Consider the following 15,140-nt stretch of genomic DNA (forward strand, 5'->3'; position numbering starts at 1 on the left):
CTGCACTGCCATTTATTATGATCATGGCTGATCATCCAACTCAGAACCCCGCCCCAGCCTTCCCTCCATACCCCCTGACCCCCGTAGCCACAAGGACCATATCTAACTCCCTCTTAAATATAGCCAATGAACTGGCCTCAACTGTTTCCTGTGGCAGAGAATTCCACAGATTCACCACTCTCTGTGTGAAGAAGTTTTTCCTAATCTCGGTCCTAAAAGGCTTCCCCTCTATCCTCAAACTGTGGCCCCTCGTTCTGGACTTCCTCAACATCGGGAACAATCTTCCTGCATCTAACTTGTCCAATCCCTTTAGGATCTTATACGTTTCAATCAGATCCCCCCTCAATCTTCTAAATTCCAACGAGTATAAGCCTAGTTCATCCAGTCTTTCATCATATGAAAGTCCTGCCATCCCAGGAATCAATCTGGTGAACCTTCTTTGTACTCCCTCTATGGCAAGTTGGGAGCCCCTGCTCTAGGGTTTACAGAGATTGGTGCATAAAACCAGAAAAAAACCCCAGCGAGCTGCAGTTGTGTGGGGTGAAAGCGCCTCATTAATAGTCATAGTCATAATCATACTTTATTGATCCCGAGGGAAATTGGTTTTCGTTACAATTGCACCATAAATAATTAAATAGTGATAGAACCATAAATAATTAAATAGTAATATGTAAATTATGCCAGGAAATAAGTCCAGGACCAGCCTATTGGCTCAGGGTGTCTGACCCTCCAAGGGGGGAGTTGTAAAGTTTGATGGCCACAGGCAGGAATGACTTCCTATGACGCTCTGTGCTGCATCTCGGTGGAATGAGTCTCTGGCTGAATGTACTCCTGTGTCCACCCAGTACATTATGTAGTGGATGGGAGACATTGTCCAAGATGGCATGCAACTTGGACAGCATCCTCTTTTCAGACACCACCGTCAGAGAGTCCAGTTCCATCCCCACAACATCACTGGCCCTTACGAATGAGTTTGTTGATTCTGTTGGTGTCTGCTACCCTCAGCCTGTTGCCCCAGCACACAACAGCAAACATGATCGCACTGGCCACCACAGACTCGTAGAACATCCTCAGCATCGTCCGGCAGATGTTAAGGACCTCAGTCTCCTCAGGAAATGGAGACGGCTCTGGCCCTTCTTGTAGGAAAGCCTCAGTGTTCTTTGACCAGTCCAGTTTATTGTCAGTTCGTATCCCCAGGTATTTGTAATCCTCCTCCATGTCCACACTGACCCCCTGGATGGAAACAGGGGTCACCGGTACCTTAGCTCTCCTCAGGTCTACCACCAGCTCCTTAGTCTTTTTCACATTAAACTGCAGGTAATTCTGCTCACACCATGTGACAAAGTTTCCTACCGTAGCCCTGTACTCAGCCTCATCTCCCTTGCTGATGCATCCAACTATGGCAGAGTCATCCGAAAACTTCTGAAGATGACAAGACTGAGCAGTTGTTGAAGTTAATGAGAGAGGTCAGAGGAGAATGGCCAGACTGGTTCAAGCTGATAAGAAGATCGTGAGCATAAAGTCAGAGAGCTCTTTTACAAGGTGATAAGGAGGTGTAGATGGAGCGAACAGCCAGAGGCTGTTTCCCAGGGTGCAAATAGCTAATACCAGTGGGCATAATTTTAAGGTGATCACTGGAATGTATGGTGGTGGGGGTTGTTGGGGGGGATGCCAATTTTTTTTTTCACACAGAGTGATGAGTACGAGGAGCATCGGATGTTTTGGTGAAGGCAGGTACATTTGGAGCATTAAAGAGACTCTTGGGCACGAGGATGGTAGAAAAATCGAGGAATATGAGGGAGGGAAGGGTCAATTGATCTTGGAATAGGTTGAAAGGTGGTCACAACGCACAAGGGACTGTATTGCGCTGCGCTGTTCTGCACAACATCGTGGGCTGTGATGTTCTAAGTTCTATGTTCTTTGTTTAACTTGCCAGTTAGGGCCTGAAGTGAGCGAAATGTTCAGAACCCAGACTGATGGAGCCAACTCTCTTCGTAGGTTCTGAGCATCTGGTTCCAATCCCACAGAATCAGACTCGGGTTTACTATCACTGGCCTGTACAACATTGTTTTGTAGTGCCGTGCATTCGGGTCTCTCTGTTGATCTGGACCGACCATGGATATTGCACCTTAAAGTAAAGGCACCCGTTAGTCTTGCGAGAGCGTAGATCTGTGCCTGGAAAGTCTTCACTCTCCAGGGCGCAGGCCCGGGCAAGGTTGTATGGAAGACCGGCAGTTGGCCATGCTGCAAGTCTCCCCTCTCCACGACACTGATGTTGTCCAAGGGAAGGGCATTAGGACCCAGTGTCGTCGCAGAGCAACGTGTGGTTAAGTGCCTTGCTCAAAGGACACAACACGCTGCCTCGGCTGGGGCTCGAACTCACGACCTGCAGGTTGCTAGTCCAATGCCTTAACCACTTGGCCATGTGCACCTTAGCTGTTTAGATACTCAAGCCAGGGCAGTACGATATGGGGAGCGAGCTGTTGCCTGTGTAGCAGGCTCCCCCTCTCCACACAGCTGATGAAGCCAAAGGAACGGCAGAGACCGATACAGTTTGGCACCAGGAGTTGCCGGTCAGCGTTGAACTCAGCGTTCCACGTAGGGACTCCAGCTCCGGATTTTTCTCCTCGGGGTTTACTCCCGAAGCCGTCCCCGTGACAGCGGGAGGTTTGAGATCAGAGTTTTCCTTCTCCCAGATGATCTGCCAACCACGGCTGACGAGCCCCGTCTGCCCGGAGCGACTGGTTTTCAGGCGCCAGTGAAGGGGCCTTTGCCCCTTCTCCTGTCAGTAGACACGATTCCGCCGGGTTTAGTAGCTAAACCACAAGTGAAGGCCGGGAGCTGGACTTGGTCACCAGAGGCTGTTTGAGACGCACAGCATTGGGAGCATTTAGGAGGTCTGGAGGTGATAGTCCATCGTGTCCGACGATGACAGGGAGAGTTTTTGAAGCGGAAAAGATGTTGCACTGGGGCAGTTACGCTCTCTCTCTCGACCGCAGAAGTCCGGGTCCAGTGGTACGAGCAAGCCTCACAAACCAGGATCTTCCTTGGTTGCAGTGGGTGACCGTGACGTCTTCTGCGTCTCGTCGTGCCCTTGGCTCTCCGCAGGTCGTTGCAGAGCCGCCTTCCCGGCCGTTGGATCTCACCGTAGTTCTCGTCCGCCCCGAGCTGACTTCGACAGCCCGCCTATCTCACCGGGCTATGAGGCCCGCCGGCTACCCGCGCCTGGTTCAGCCCGCCTGTCGTTGGTGTACCGGGGCGTGTGGCTGCTGTCGCGGGCTGTCGGCGACTCGGAGCCACCGGTGAGAGCTGAGAGTCCGGTGGGGGACCGAAGGTGAGCGAGCTGCCCCCGGAATGGACACAGGACAAGCCCCCTCGCCAGAGGTGCCACCCTTCCCTGGATACCCCATTTTATAGGCAGTGGGAGCTCACCCCCACAGCGGTGTTCAGCTGCAGCTCAGAAACTCGAAGGGGAAGATGCTCCTTCTGAATCGTCGAGTTCCACCACCTTCCCCCTTCATGCCCTCCCCACCCTGAGAGTAGGAATGAGCAGAGGGCATCTCCCGGATGACCATAATTGGAGCAGAATTAGGCCATTCAGCCCATCGACTCTGCTCCACATGGTGCATCATGGCCGAACCTTTCCCCCCCTCCTCAGCCCCAGTCCCCGGCTTCTCCCTGAGAACGTTGATGCGGTGGCCAGTCGAGAACCGATCAATCCAACGACCTGGCCTCCACAGCTGCCTGTGGTAATATATTCCACAGATTCACCACCCTCTGGCTGAACGAATTTTTCCACATCTCTGTTCTAAATGGACACCCCTCTATCCTGAGGCTGTGCCCTCTGGTCCTAGACTCCCCCACCATAGGAAACATCCTCTCCACATCCACTCTATCTGTGCCCTCTGGTCCTAGACTCCCTCGCCATGGGAAACATCCTATCCACATCCACTCTATCTGTGCCCTCTGGTCCTAGACTCCCTCGCCATGGGGAACATCCTCTCCACATCCACTCTATCTGTGCCCTCTGGTCCTAGACTCCCCCACTATAGGAAACATCCTCTCCACGTCCACTCTGTCTGTGTCTTCTGATCCTGGACTCCCCCACTACAGGAAACATCCTCTCCACATCCACTCTATCTGTGTTCCTCTGGTCCTAGACTCCCCCACTATAGGAAACATCCTCTCCACATCCACTCTATCTGTGTCCTCTGGTCCGAGACTCCCCCACTATAGGAAACATCCTCTCCACATCCACTCTATCTGTGCCTCTGGTCCTAGACTTCCCCACTATAGGAAACATCCTCTCCAAATCCACTCTATCTGTGTCCTCTGGTCCGAGACTCCCCCACTACAAGAAACATCCTCTCCACATCCACTCTATCTGTGTCCTCTGGTCCTAGACTCCCCCACTATAGGAAACATCCTCTCCACATCCACTCTATCTGTGTCCTCTGGTCCGAGACTCCCCCCACTATAGCAAATGTAGTGAGGTAGCGTTCACGGGTTCAATGTCCATTCAGAAATCGGATGGTGGAGGGGAAGAAGCTGTTCCTGAATCGCTGAGTGTGTGTCTTCAGGCTCCTGTACCTTCTCCCTGATGGCAGAGGGGAAGGAGCTGTTCCTGAATCGTTGAGTGTGTGTCTTCAGGCTCCTGTACCTCCTCCCTGATGGCAGAGGGGAAGGAGCTGTTCCTGAATTGCTGAGTGTGTGTCTTCAGGCTCCTGTACCTCCTCCCTGATGGCAGAGGGGAAGAAGCTGTTCCTGAATCGTTGAGTGTGTGTCTTCAGGCTCCTGTACCTCCTCCCTGATGGTAGCAATGAGGAGAGGCTTGTCCTGGGTGGTGGGGGTCCCTAGCGACAGATGCTGTCGTTGTGAGGCCATGATGGAGCTGACTGAGTTTACAACTTTCTGCAGTTTATTTCGATCCTGTGCAGAATCCTCTCCCCAACCCCCCCACACCAGACGGAGATGCAGCCAGTCAGAAAGCTCTCCACCGTACATCTGTAGAAATTTGCGAGAGTCTTTGGTGACGTACCGAATCTCCTCAAACTCCTAATGAAGCCACCCTCGTGCCTTCTTTGTAGCCACATCGATGTGTTGGGCCCCTCAGAGATCTTGACACCCTGGAACTTGAAACTGCTCACTTTTCCACTTCTGCTCCCTCTGCTCTCTTGTCTTACCCTTGCTGAAGTCCACAATCAGCTCTTTGATCTTACTGACCCTGAATGCCAGGTTGTTGCTGAAAAATCACTCAGCCAGCTGACCGATCTTGTCGGCATCTGAAATTCTGCCAACAATGGTTCTTTCATCAGCAGCTTTATGGCTGGCAGTTGAGCTGTTCCTTGCCACACAGTCATGAAGAGATTCCCCTTAAATATTTCACCTTTCACCCATAACCTATGACCTCTAGTTCTAGTCCCACCCAACCTCAGTGGAAAAGCACCTGCTTGCATTAACCCTATCTATACCCCTCATAATTTTGTGTACCTCCATCAAATCTCCCCTCATTCTCCTACGCTCCAGGGAATAAAGTCAACCTGTTCAACCTGTTTCATCTCAGGAACTCCTGGTAAATTTTCTCTGCACTCTCTCAAACTTATTTACATCTTCCCTGCAGGTAGGTGACCAGAACTGCACTCAATACTCCAAAATTAGGCCTCACCAAAGTCTTGTACAACTTCAGTATGACATCCCATCTCCTGCACTCAGTGCGTTGGCTTCTGAAGGCCTGTGTACCGAAATCCCTCTTTACGACCCCATCTACCTGGAACTCGGCAATCTTCAGTCTTTTGTGTAAATCTCCCCCTGGTCCGTCCTCCCAAAGTGCAACACCCCACACTTCCTCATGATCCAAGTTTGTTTAACAACATTTCCAGTCCACGAGTGTAAAGGAGAAAGAGGAGATTGTTACTCCGGGTCCATTGGGTGATTGGGACTGTGGAGGGGTGGGTCAGTGGGTGATTGGGGGTGTGGAGGGGTGGGTCGGTGGGTGTTTGGGTGTGTGGAGGGGTGGGTCGGTGGGTGATTGGGGGTGTGGAGGGGTGGGTCAGTGGGTGATGGGGGGTGTGGAGGGGTGGGTCAGTGGGTGATTGGGGGTGTGGAGGGGTGGGTCGGTGGGTGATTGGGGGTGTGGAGGGGTGGGCAGTGGGTGATTGGGAGTGTGGAGGGGTGGGTCGGTGGGTGATTGGGGGTGTGGAGGGGTGGGTCAGTGGGTGATTGGGGGTGTGGAAGGGTGGGTCAGTGGGTGATGGGGGGTGTGGAGGGGTGGGTCAGTGGGTGATTGGGGGTGTGGAGGGGTGGGTCGGTGGGTGATTGGGGGTGTGGAGGGGTGGGTCGGTGGGTGATTGGGGGTGTGGAGGGGTGGGTCGGTGGGTGATTGGGGGTGTGGAGGGGTGGGTCTGTGGGTGATTGGGGGTGTGGAGGGGTGGGTCAGTGGGTGATTGGGGGTGTGGAGGGGTGGGTCAGTGGGTGATGGGGGGTGTGGAGGGGTGGGTCAGTGGGTGATTGGGGTGTGGAGGGGTGGGTCAGTGGGTGATTGGGGGTGTGGAGGGGTGGGTCAGTGGGTGATTGGGGGTGTGGAGGGGTGGGTCAGTGGGTGATGGGGGGTGTGGAGGGGTGGGTCAGTGGGTGATTGGGGTGTGGAGGGGTGGGTCAGTGGGTGATTGGGGGTGTGGAGGGGTGGGTCAGTGGGTGATTGGGGGTGTGGAGGGGTGGGTCGGTGGGTGATTGGGTGTGTGGAGGGGTGGGTCGGTGGGTGATTGGGGGTGTGGAGGGGTGGGTCGGTGGGTGATTGGGGGTGTGGAGGGGTGGGTCGGTGGGTGATTGGGGGTGTGGAGGGGTGGGTCGGTGGGTGATTGGGGGTATGGAGGGGTGGGTCAGTGGGTGATTGGGGTTGTGGTGGGGTGGGTCAGTAGGTGGTTGGGGGTGTGGAGGGGTGGGTCAGTGGGTGATTAGGACTGTGGAGGAGTGGGTCAGTGGGTGGATGTGTTGATCAACCTCACTGCTTGGGGAAAGTCACTGTTTTTGAATCTGGAGGTCCTGGCGTGGATGCTACGTAGTCTCCTCCCTGACAGGAGTGGGACAGACAGTCCGTGAGCAGGGTGGGTGGGTTCCTTCACTGAATTCCACTGCATTCTTGTTTCTCCAGCTTTGACGGCCTTCCTTGCAGTCCACCATGCCTCCGCCCCCCACCGCCCCCGCCCCCAGCAGGAAGAATTAGAGGAGTAATTGGTTGTTGAGCATTGAGTTCAAAAGTCAGGAGGTTGTGTTGTGACTTTATAAAACTCTGGTGAGGCCACATCTGGAGTATTGTGTACAGTTCTGGTCACCCCGCTATAGGAAGGATGTTGAGGCTTTGGAGAGAGGGCAGAAGAGGTTTACCAGGATGCTGTCTGGTTTAGAGGGCATGTGCTGTCGTGAGAGGCTGGATAAACTTGGGTTGTTTTGTCTGCAGCACCGGAGGCTGAGGGGAGAACTGATAGAGGTTTACAAGGGAGGCATCGATAGAGTGGATCAATAGACAGAGTTGATGTGGATAGGCTTTTTCCATTGAGAGGGGGGGAGTTTGAAACAAGAGGACATGAGTTGAGAGTTAAAGGGCAAAAGTTTAGGGGTAACACGAGGGGGAACTTCTTTACTCAGAGAGCGGTAGCTGTGTGGAACGAGCTTCCAGCAGAAGTGGTTGAGGCAGGTTCGATGTTGTCATTTAAAGTTAAATTGGATAGATATATGGACAGGAAAGGAATGGAGGGTTATGGGCTGAGTGCAGGTCGGTGGGACTAGGTGAGAGTAAGAGTTCGGCACAGACTAGAAGGGCTGAGATGGCCTGTTTCCGTGCTGTAATGGTTATATGGATTTACTTTATACTTTATCGTCGCCAAACAATTGGTACTAGAATGTACAATCATCTCAGCGATATTTGATTCTGTGCTTCCCGCTCCCTGGATTACAAATCAATAGTAAATATTAAACATTTAAATTATAAATCATAAATAGAAAATAGAAAAATGGAAAGTAAGGTCGTGCAAAAAAACTGAGAGGCAGGTCTCGATATATGGACCGAGAGTATCTGTTTACCAGGGTTGAAAGGTCTAACACCAGAGGCCATTGGAGGTGTGAGGGGGGTAGGATCAAGGGGGATGTGAGGGGTAAGTTTGTTACTCAGAGAATGGTAGATGCCTGGAATGTGCTGCCTGGTGTGGTGGTAGAGACAAATACACTAGAGGCTTCTAAGAGTCATTTGGACAGGCACGCCGATGTGAGGAAGATGGAGGGATGTGGACATGGTGTCGGGAGGAGGGCTTGGGCGTTTTTGACTTGTTTGTTTATAGCAGGTTCAGCACAACACTGTGGGGCCGAATGGCCTCTTTCTGTGCTGTACTGTTCGGCGTTCGAGCTGAAAAGCTAACGTCTGGGGTGAGCTGACGTTCGTTTTATTACAGCCTGTATAGCTCACGTTCCCTTTGTTTCCCTCTCTTCCCCCAGGCGCAGAGACGAAAGGACAGACGGGTGATCGCGGCGGTTCAGCAGGCGGAGCAGCCCCGGTGGGAGCTGCGGCCGAGGCGGGGGCGCTGAAGGGCGGGGCGGCGGAAGGGAGGCCGGAGGACGGGGAGGCAGCAGAGACGACGGGCCGAGGGGAGGAGACCGGCGAAGGAGCGACGGCCGAAGGCGAGGCGGGCCGAGGGGAGAAGGAGGAGTGAAACGTGCCTGGGATTGAGCCGATAACGGGTCGCCCCTTGGCGTTGCTTCCTACGCCTGTCAACCGTCTGGCCTTGTCAGCAAAGGATTGATTTTATGAAAATCAATAAACCTGTTTGTTTTAAAGGGGGCTGATGTAACAAGGAGTGTTTCATGTCTCTGCGCCTGTACCTGTTGGAGTTTAGAAGAGTGGTGGGTGGGGGGGGGGGGAGTTTCCTCAACGAATAGGACATTGAACAGTGCAGCACAGGTACAGGCCATTCGGCCCCACAGTGTTGTGCTGAACCAGCTAAAAACCACAAATCAGAAACGCCCAAACCCTCCTCCCTCCTCCACATCTCTCCATCTCCCTCACATCCAAATTCAAACTCAAAAAAAGACTTTATTGTCATTCTAACTGTACATCAGCTCTGCAGGGCAGAATGAGACAGTGTTTCCCAGCAGCAATGCAATCATAACATAACAAACGCAACACTAAATAATAAACATAACAATAAATAGTAAAACACAACAGCCACATGTCAGTTAAAATCAGTTAAAAGTGTCCAGTGCAAGTTAAAAGTGTCCAAAGCAGAATCAGGTGGAGCAGCTATTTAGCAGTCTGACTGCCTGTGGGAGGAAGCTGTTTAGAAGCCTTGTGGTTTTAGTTTTGATGCTCCTGTAACGTTTGCCTGATGGCAGAAGAACAAACAGTTCATGGAGAGGGTGTGAGGGGTCTTTAATGATGTACCGTGTCTTCTGGAGGCATCGACTCTGAAAGGGGTCTTGGACAGAAGGTAGGGAGACCCCAATAACCTTCTCTGCTCCCCTAACCACCCTCTGCAAGGCTTTTTTGTCAACAACACTGCAGCTGGAGTACCAGGTTGTGATGCTAAAGGTCAGCACACTCTCAACCACGCCTCTGTAGAATGTAGTTAAGATGTTAGTGGGGAGTGATACTTGTTTAAGCTTCCTCAGAAAGTGCAATCTCTGCTGGGCCCGTTTCACAATCCCAGTGGTGTTCCTGGACCGGGTGAGATTGTCCGAGATCTGCACCCCCAAGGAACTTGATGTTTTCCACTCTCTCCACTGTGGAGCCGCTGATGCTGAGGGGTCTGTGCTCAGGATGAGACCTTGTGCCTATCCAAATGACACTTAAAAACTTCTAATGTGTTTGCCTCTACCACCGTACCAGACAGCACATTCCAGTCATCCGCCACTCTCTGAGTAAAAAACTTACCCCTCACGTCCCCCTTGAACCTCATCCCCCTCTCAGCTTCAGTGCCTGCCCTCTGGTGTTAGACATTTCTACCCTGGCAAACAGATACTCTCTGTCCACTCTATCTATGCCTCTCATAATCTTGTAAACCTCTATCAGATCTCCCCTCGGCCTCCAGCACTCCAGAGAAAACAACCCAAGTTTATCCAGCCTCGTGCCCTCTAAACCAGGCAGCATCCTGGTGAGTGAACCCTCTCCAAAGCCTTCCTTTACACAGGAGCAAAATTAGGCCATTTGGCCCATCGAGTCTGCCCCACCAATTCATCATGGCTGATTTACTATCCCTCTCAACTCCCCCCCAACCCCCGTTCCCCTGCCGCCTTCTCCCTGTAACCCTTGACACCCCAACTAATCAGGAACCGATCAACCTCGGCTTTCAGTACACCCAACGACTCGGCCTGTGCAGCCCGTCTCCGGCAATGAATTCCACAGATTCACCGGCCTCTGGCTAAAGAGATTCCCCCTCAGGCGACATAGAACGTGTAACATAGAGAAGTACAGTCCCCTCAGCCCACCCAAGTCGTGCTGACCCCATAACCTACTCTAATTGTTCTATCATCCCCATACCTGTCTAAGAATCCTTAAAATGTCCCTAATGTGCCTTACACCCAGGCATGCCTTCACAGTGAGTCATTAATTCCCCCAACTTAACCAGTGTTCTGTACAGCTAAAACTCTTCCTAGGACTTCTTCAGAACTTTTGGAACTAGAGGCAAAAAAAAAGATGAGGCAGGATGCACAAACATAGAACATGTAACACTACAGGCCCTTCGGCCCATGATGTTGTGCTAGCCTTTTAACCTACCCTCAGATCAATCTAACCCTTCCCTCCCACATACCCTCCATCCATGAGACTATCTAAGAGTCTCTTAAATGTCCCTAATGTATCTGCCTCTATCACCACCCCTGGCAGGGTCTTCCACACACCCACCACTCTCAGTGTGAAAAAAACTGCCTCTGACACCCCTCCTTAACTTTCCTCCAATCACCTTCAAGATAATATACGCCCTCTCATACTGAGCATCATCATTATGTGCCATGTCATATGATGTCCTCATTATGCACCAGATTGTATGAGGAGGGCAATCACAGTCCTTCCACCATCATGATTGTTCTTGGCAATTTTTTCCTGCAGAAGTGGTTTGCCATCGCGTTCTTCTGGGCAGTGACTTTACAAGACAGGGTGACCGCCCCCCCGCCCCCCCCCCCCAGCCATTATCAATACTCTTCAGAGATTGTCTGCCTGGCGTCAGTGGTCGCATCACCGGGACTTGTGATCTGCACCGGCTGCTCGTACGACCATCCACCACCTGCTCCCATGGTTTCACCTGACCCTGATCGGGAGGGCTAAGCAGGTGCTACACCTTCTCCAAGGGTGACCTGCAGGCTAGCGGAGGGAAGGAGCACCTCACAGCTCCTTTGGTAGAGACGTACATCTATACATATGATGGCAGAGGGGAGGAAGCTGTTCCTGAATCGCTGAGTGTGTGTCTTCAGGCTCCTGTACCTCCTCCCTGATGGCAGAGGGGAAGAAGCTGTTCCTGAATCGTTGAGTGTGTGTCTTCAGGCTCCTGTACCTCCTTCCTGATGGCAGAGGGGAAGAAGCTGTTCCTGAATCGCTGAGTGTGTGTCTTCAGGCTCCTGTACCTCCTCCCTGATGGCAGAGGGGAAGAAGCTGTTCCTGAATCGCTGAGTGTGTGCCTTCAGGCTCCTGTACCTCCTCCCTGATGGTAGCAACGTGAAGAGGGCACGTCCTGGGTGTTGGGTATCCTCAACGACAGATGTGGCCTTTCTGAGCCTTCACCTTTCGAAGGTGTCCGGGATGCTGGGGAGGCCGGTGGCCATGGTGGAGCTGACTGAGTTCACAACTTTCTGCAACTTTATCCGGTCCTGACCAGTGGTTTTCCCCACTGCCCCCCAACTCCAAAACCAGCCCTCCATAATACAAATCACATTAAACTTTACAGCAAAGTCTCATTATCAGGAAGCGATCATTAAAAGATTTTAAGTCTTTTTTTTAAAGCCTCTGCCCAGATATCCTGCCAGAGTAGCCGTGTATGGGAAGTTATTACCTGGGTAGTTACCTCATCAGGACAACATCAGAGCTGGGAGTAATGATGAATCTCGGGTGTTGCTTTGCAGAAACAGAACATCAAAATGACTCAAAGTTCCGAACAAACACCGCGACCGCCACGTTCACGTTCATTTCTAGAGGATTGGAATATAAAAGCAAGGATGTAACACTGAGGCTTTGTAAGACATTGGTGAGGCCTCGCTTGGAGTATTGTCAGCCATTTTGGAACCCTTATTGATGAAACCATGTGCTGACATTGGAGAGGGTTCAAAGCAGGCTCACGAGAATGATTGAGGATTTGAAAGGTGCATCACAGGAGGAGTGTTTGATGGCTCTGGGCCTGTACTCACTGGAATTCAGAAGGTTGTGGTGGTGGGGGGTGAGATCTCATTGAAACCTATCGAATGTCGAAAGGCCTTGATAAAGTGGATATGGAGAGGATGTTTCCTATAGTGGGGGAACCTGGGACCAGAGGACACAGATAGAGTTGATGTGGAGAGGAGGTTTCCTATAGTGGGGGAGTCTAGGACCAGAGGGCGCAGATAGAGTGGACGTGGAGAGGATGTTTCCTATAGTGGGGGAGTCTAGTTCCAGAGGACACAGATAGAGTGGATGTGGAGAGGATGTTTCCTATACTGGGGGAGTCTGGGACCGGAGGACACAGATAGAGTGGATGTGGAGAGGATGTTTCCTATAGTGGAGGAGTCTAGGACCAGAGGACACAGTCTAAAAATACACAGACATTCTCTTAGAACAGAGATGAGGAGGATTTTCTTTTTTAGCCAGAGAGTGGTGAATCGGTGGATCCTGGAGGGAGATCATTGAGTGTATTCAAAGCAGAGGTAGACAGGTTCTTCATTAGTCAGGGTGTCAAAGGTTACAGGTAGAAGGCAGGAGAACGGAGTTGAGAGGGGAAATGGATCAGCTGCCATCAAATTTCTGACTGGACTGATGGGCCGAATGGTTTAATCCTGTTCCAGTGTCTTATGGTCCTGTGGACCCTGATTATTCCCATAAAGTTCCAGCATATTCAGAATTTCCCTGCCATCTCAGTTCTAAATAGGCGTCCTTCAATCCTGAAGTCATGCCCTCTTGTCCTAGACTCCCCTACCATGGGAAATAACTTCGCCATATCCAATCTGTTCAGGCATTTTAACATTCAGAATGTTTCTATGAGATCCCCACCCATTCTCCTGAACTCCAGGGAATACAGCCCAAGAGTTGCCAGACGGTCCTCATACAGTAACCCTTTCATTCCTGGAATCATTCTCGTGAATCTTCTCTGAACCCTCTCCAATGGGGTTTTTGTTTTGTGGCAGTCTGTAAGTAGAGAAATTTCAAGGTCATATAATGTAGACATACTCTGGTAATAAATGTTCTTTAAACCTTGGATTTTAGAATTTTTTATCCTATTGTTTTTTTTTGTGTGCTGTATCAGATCCGGAGTAGCAATTATTCCATTCTCCTTACACCCGTGTACGGGAAACGACATGAAGCAATCTCGAATCTCGAATGTCTTAAGGAACTGGGAAGAGATGGTACGTGGAGCTGTAATTCAAAAGCAAGGATCAGGGAAGTTCCCTGATCCAATGGTTGCCACCGGGAGGCTCCAAATCAGGTATCGCTCAACTTTACCAAGGATGCCCACTGCAGAACGTGGTTCGAAGTTAGACCACAAGGCATAGGAGCGGAATTAGGCCATTCAGCCCATCGAGTCTGCTCCGCGCCGTTCTGCCACGGCTGATCCCGGATCCCACTCAACCCCATACACCTGCCTTCTCGCCATATCCTTTGATGCCCTGACCGATCAAGAAACTATCAGCTTCCGCCTTAAATATACCCACTGACTTGGCCTCCACCACAGTCTGTGGCAGAGCATTCCGCAGATATACTACTCTCTGGCTGAAAAGATCCTTCTTACCTCTGTTCTAAAAGGTCACCCCTTAATTTCGAGGCTGTGCCCTCTAGTTCTGGATACGCCCACTACAGGAAACATCCTCTCCACATCCACCCTATCTAGTCCTTTCAACATCCGGTAGGTTTCAATGAGATCCCTCCCCATTCTTCTCAATTCCAGCGAGTACAGGCCCAAAGCTGCCAATTACGCCTCATATGTTAACCCCTTCGTTCTCGTGAACCTCCTCTGGACTCTCCCCAATGACAACCCATCCTTTCGGAGGTGAGGGGGGCCCAAAATTGCTGATAACACTCCAAGTGCGGCCTGACTCGTGTCTTATCAAGGCCCCGCATTATCTCTCTGCTTTTAAATTCTTTCTCCTACCAAGCGAGAGAAACAACTCCTCGGAAACATCGGGAGAGTAAGCCATGGGCTGCTGGAAGTTGCCAGATGGCATTTCACGGTGCGGTGACCTTACGCGTGAGAGCTTTCTCCCGACGACCAACACATCACGCCGTTCCCGATCGGGAGACAGGAGAAGCTGGGGGGGGTGTATTATTCTTCCGCGTGTGGTGCTCCGGATTTCCAGCGTCCGCAAATGCCCTTGTGTTACTTTAGTGGGACAACGCGGAGCCACCGGGTCGCACCGCCCAGCAACCCACTGATGTAACTGGGGAAGTAATGACCACCTCTTCCTCCCCTGTTCCCCCGTTAAACTGTTTGTGGTAACTTATTTTTATATTCTTTCCTACTTCTCTCCTAATATGTGCGTATGTATCTGTGCACTTGTAATGCTACTGGGACACTAATTTCCTTTGGGATCGATAAAGTGGCTAGCTGTTCAACCCGAGTCTTATCACAGGACAATTTGCAATGACCAATTAACCTACCAATCGGTTTGGCTTCGGACTGTGGGGAAAGAATACACACACACACACGCACACACACACACACACACACACACACACACACACACACACACACACACACAGACACACACACACACACAGACACACACACACACACACACACACACAGTACACATTTTCTTACAGACAACGCTAGAAGTGAACTCCGGCGGTGCAGATGGCGTCCGCACCGGACTGCGTAGGCGAGCGGTTCCCCGGTTCGAGTCCGGCCGGCCTCTTTGCACGCTTTCCATCCGTGCTGGGTTCAGCGTCGGGGTGACAACACAGCTTCGTCAGAGAGAGA

General features: G+C 51.5%; 1 protein-coding gene across 7 annotated transcripts in view; it reads left to right on the forward strand.

Annotated features, from left to right (window-relative positions):
• odad4 (outer dynein arm docking complex subunit 4) overlaps positions 1–8,830 on the forward strand; it is a 137,846-nt gene extending 129,016 nt beyond the window's left edge. For all 7 annotated transcript variants that reach the window (XM_072248815.1, XM_072248816.1, XM_072248809.1 and 4 more), the window contains one exon: positions 8,488–8,830. In XM_072248815.1, the coding sequence (XP_072104916.1) occupies positions 8,488–8,702 (215 nt within the window). In that variant the 3' untranslated portion in view covers positions 8,703–8,830. The remainder of the gene's footprint in view (positions 1–8,487) is intronic.
• Positions 8,831–15,140: the final 6,310 nt, after the last annotated feature.

The sequence above is a fragment of the Mobula birostris genome, chromosome X, assembly GCF_030028105.1.
Source record: "Mobula birostris isolate sMobBir1 chromosome X, sMobBir1.hap1, whole genome shotgun sequence".
NCBI lineage: Eukaryota > Metazoa > Chordata > Chondrichthyes > Myliobatiformes > Myliobatidae > Mobula > Mobula birostris.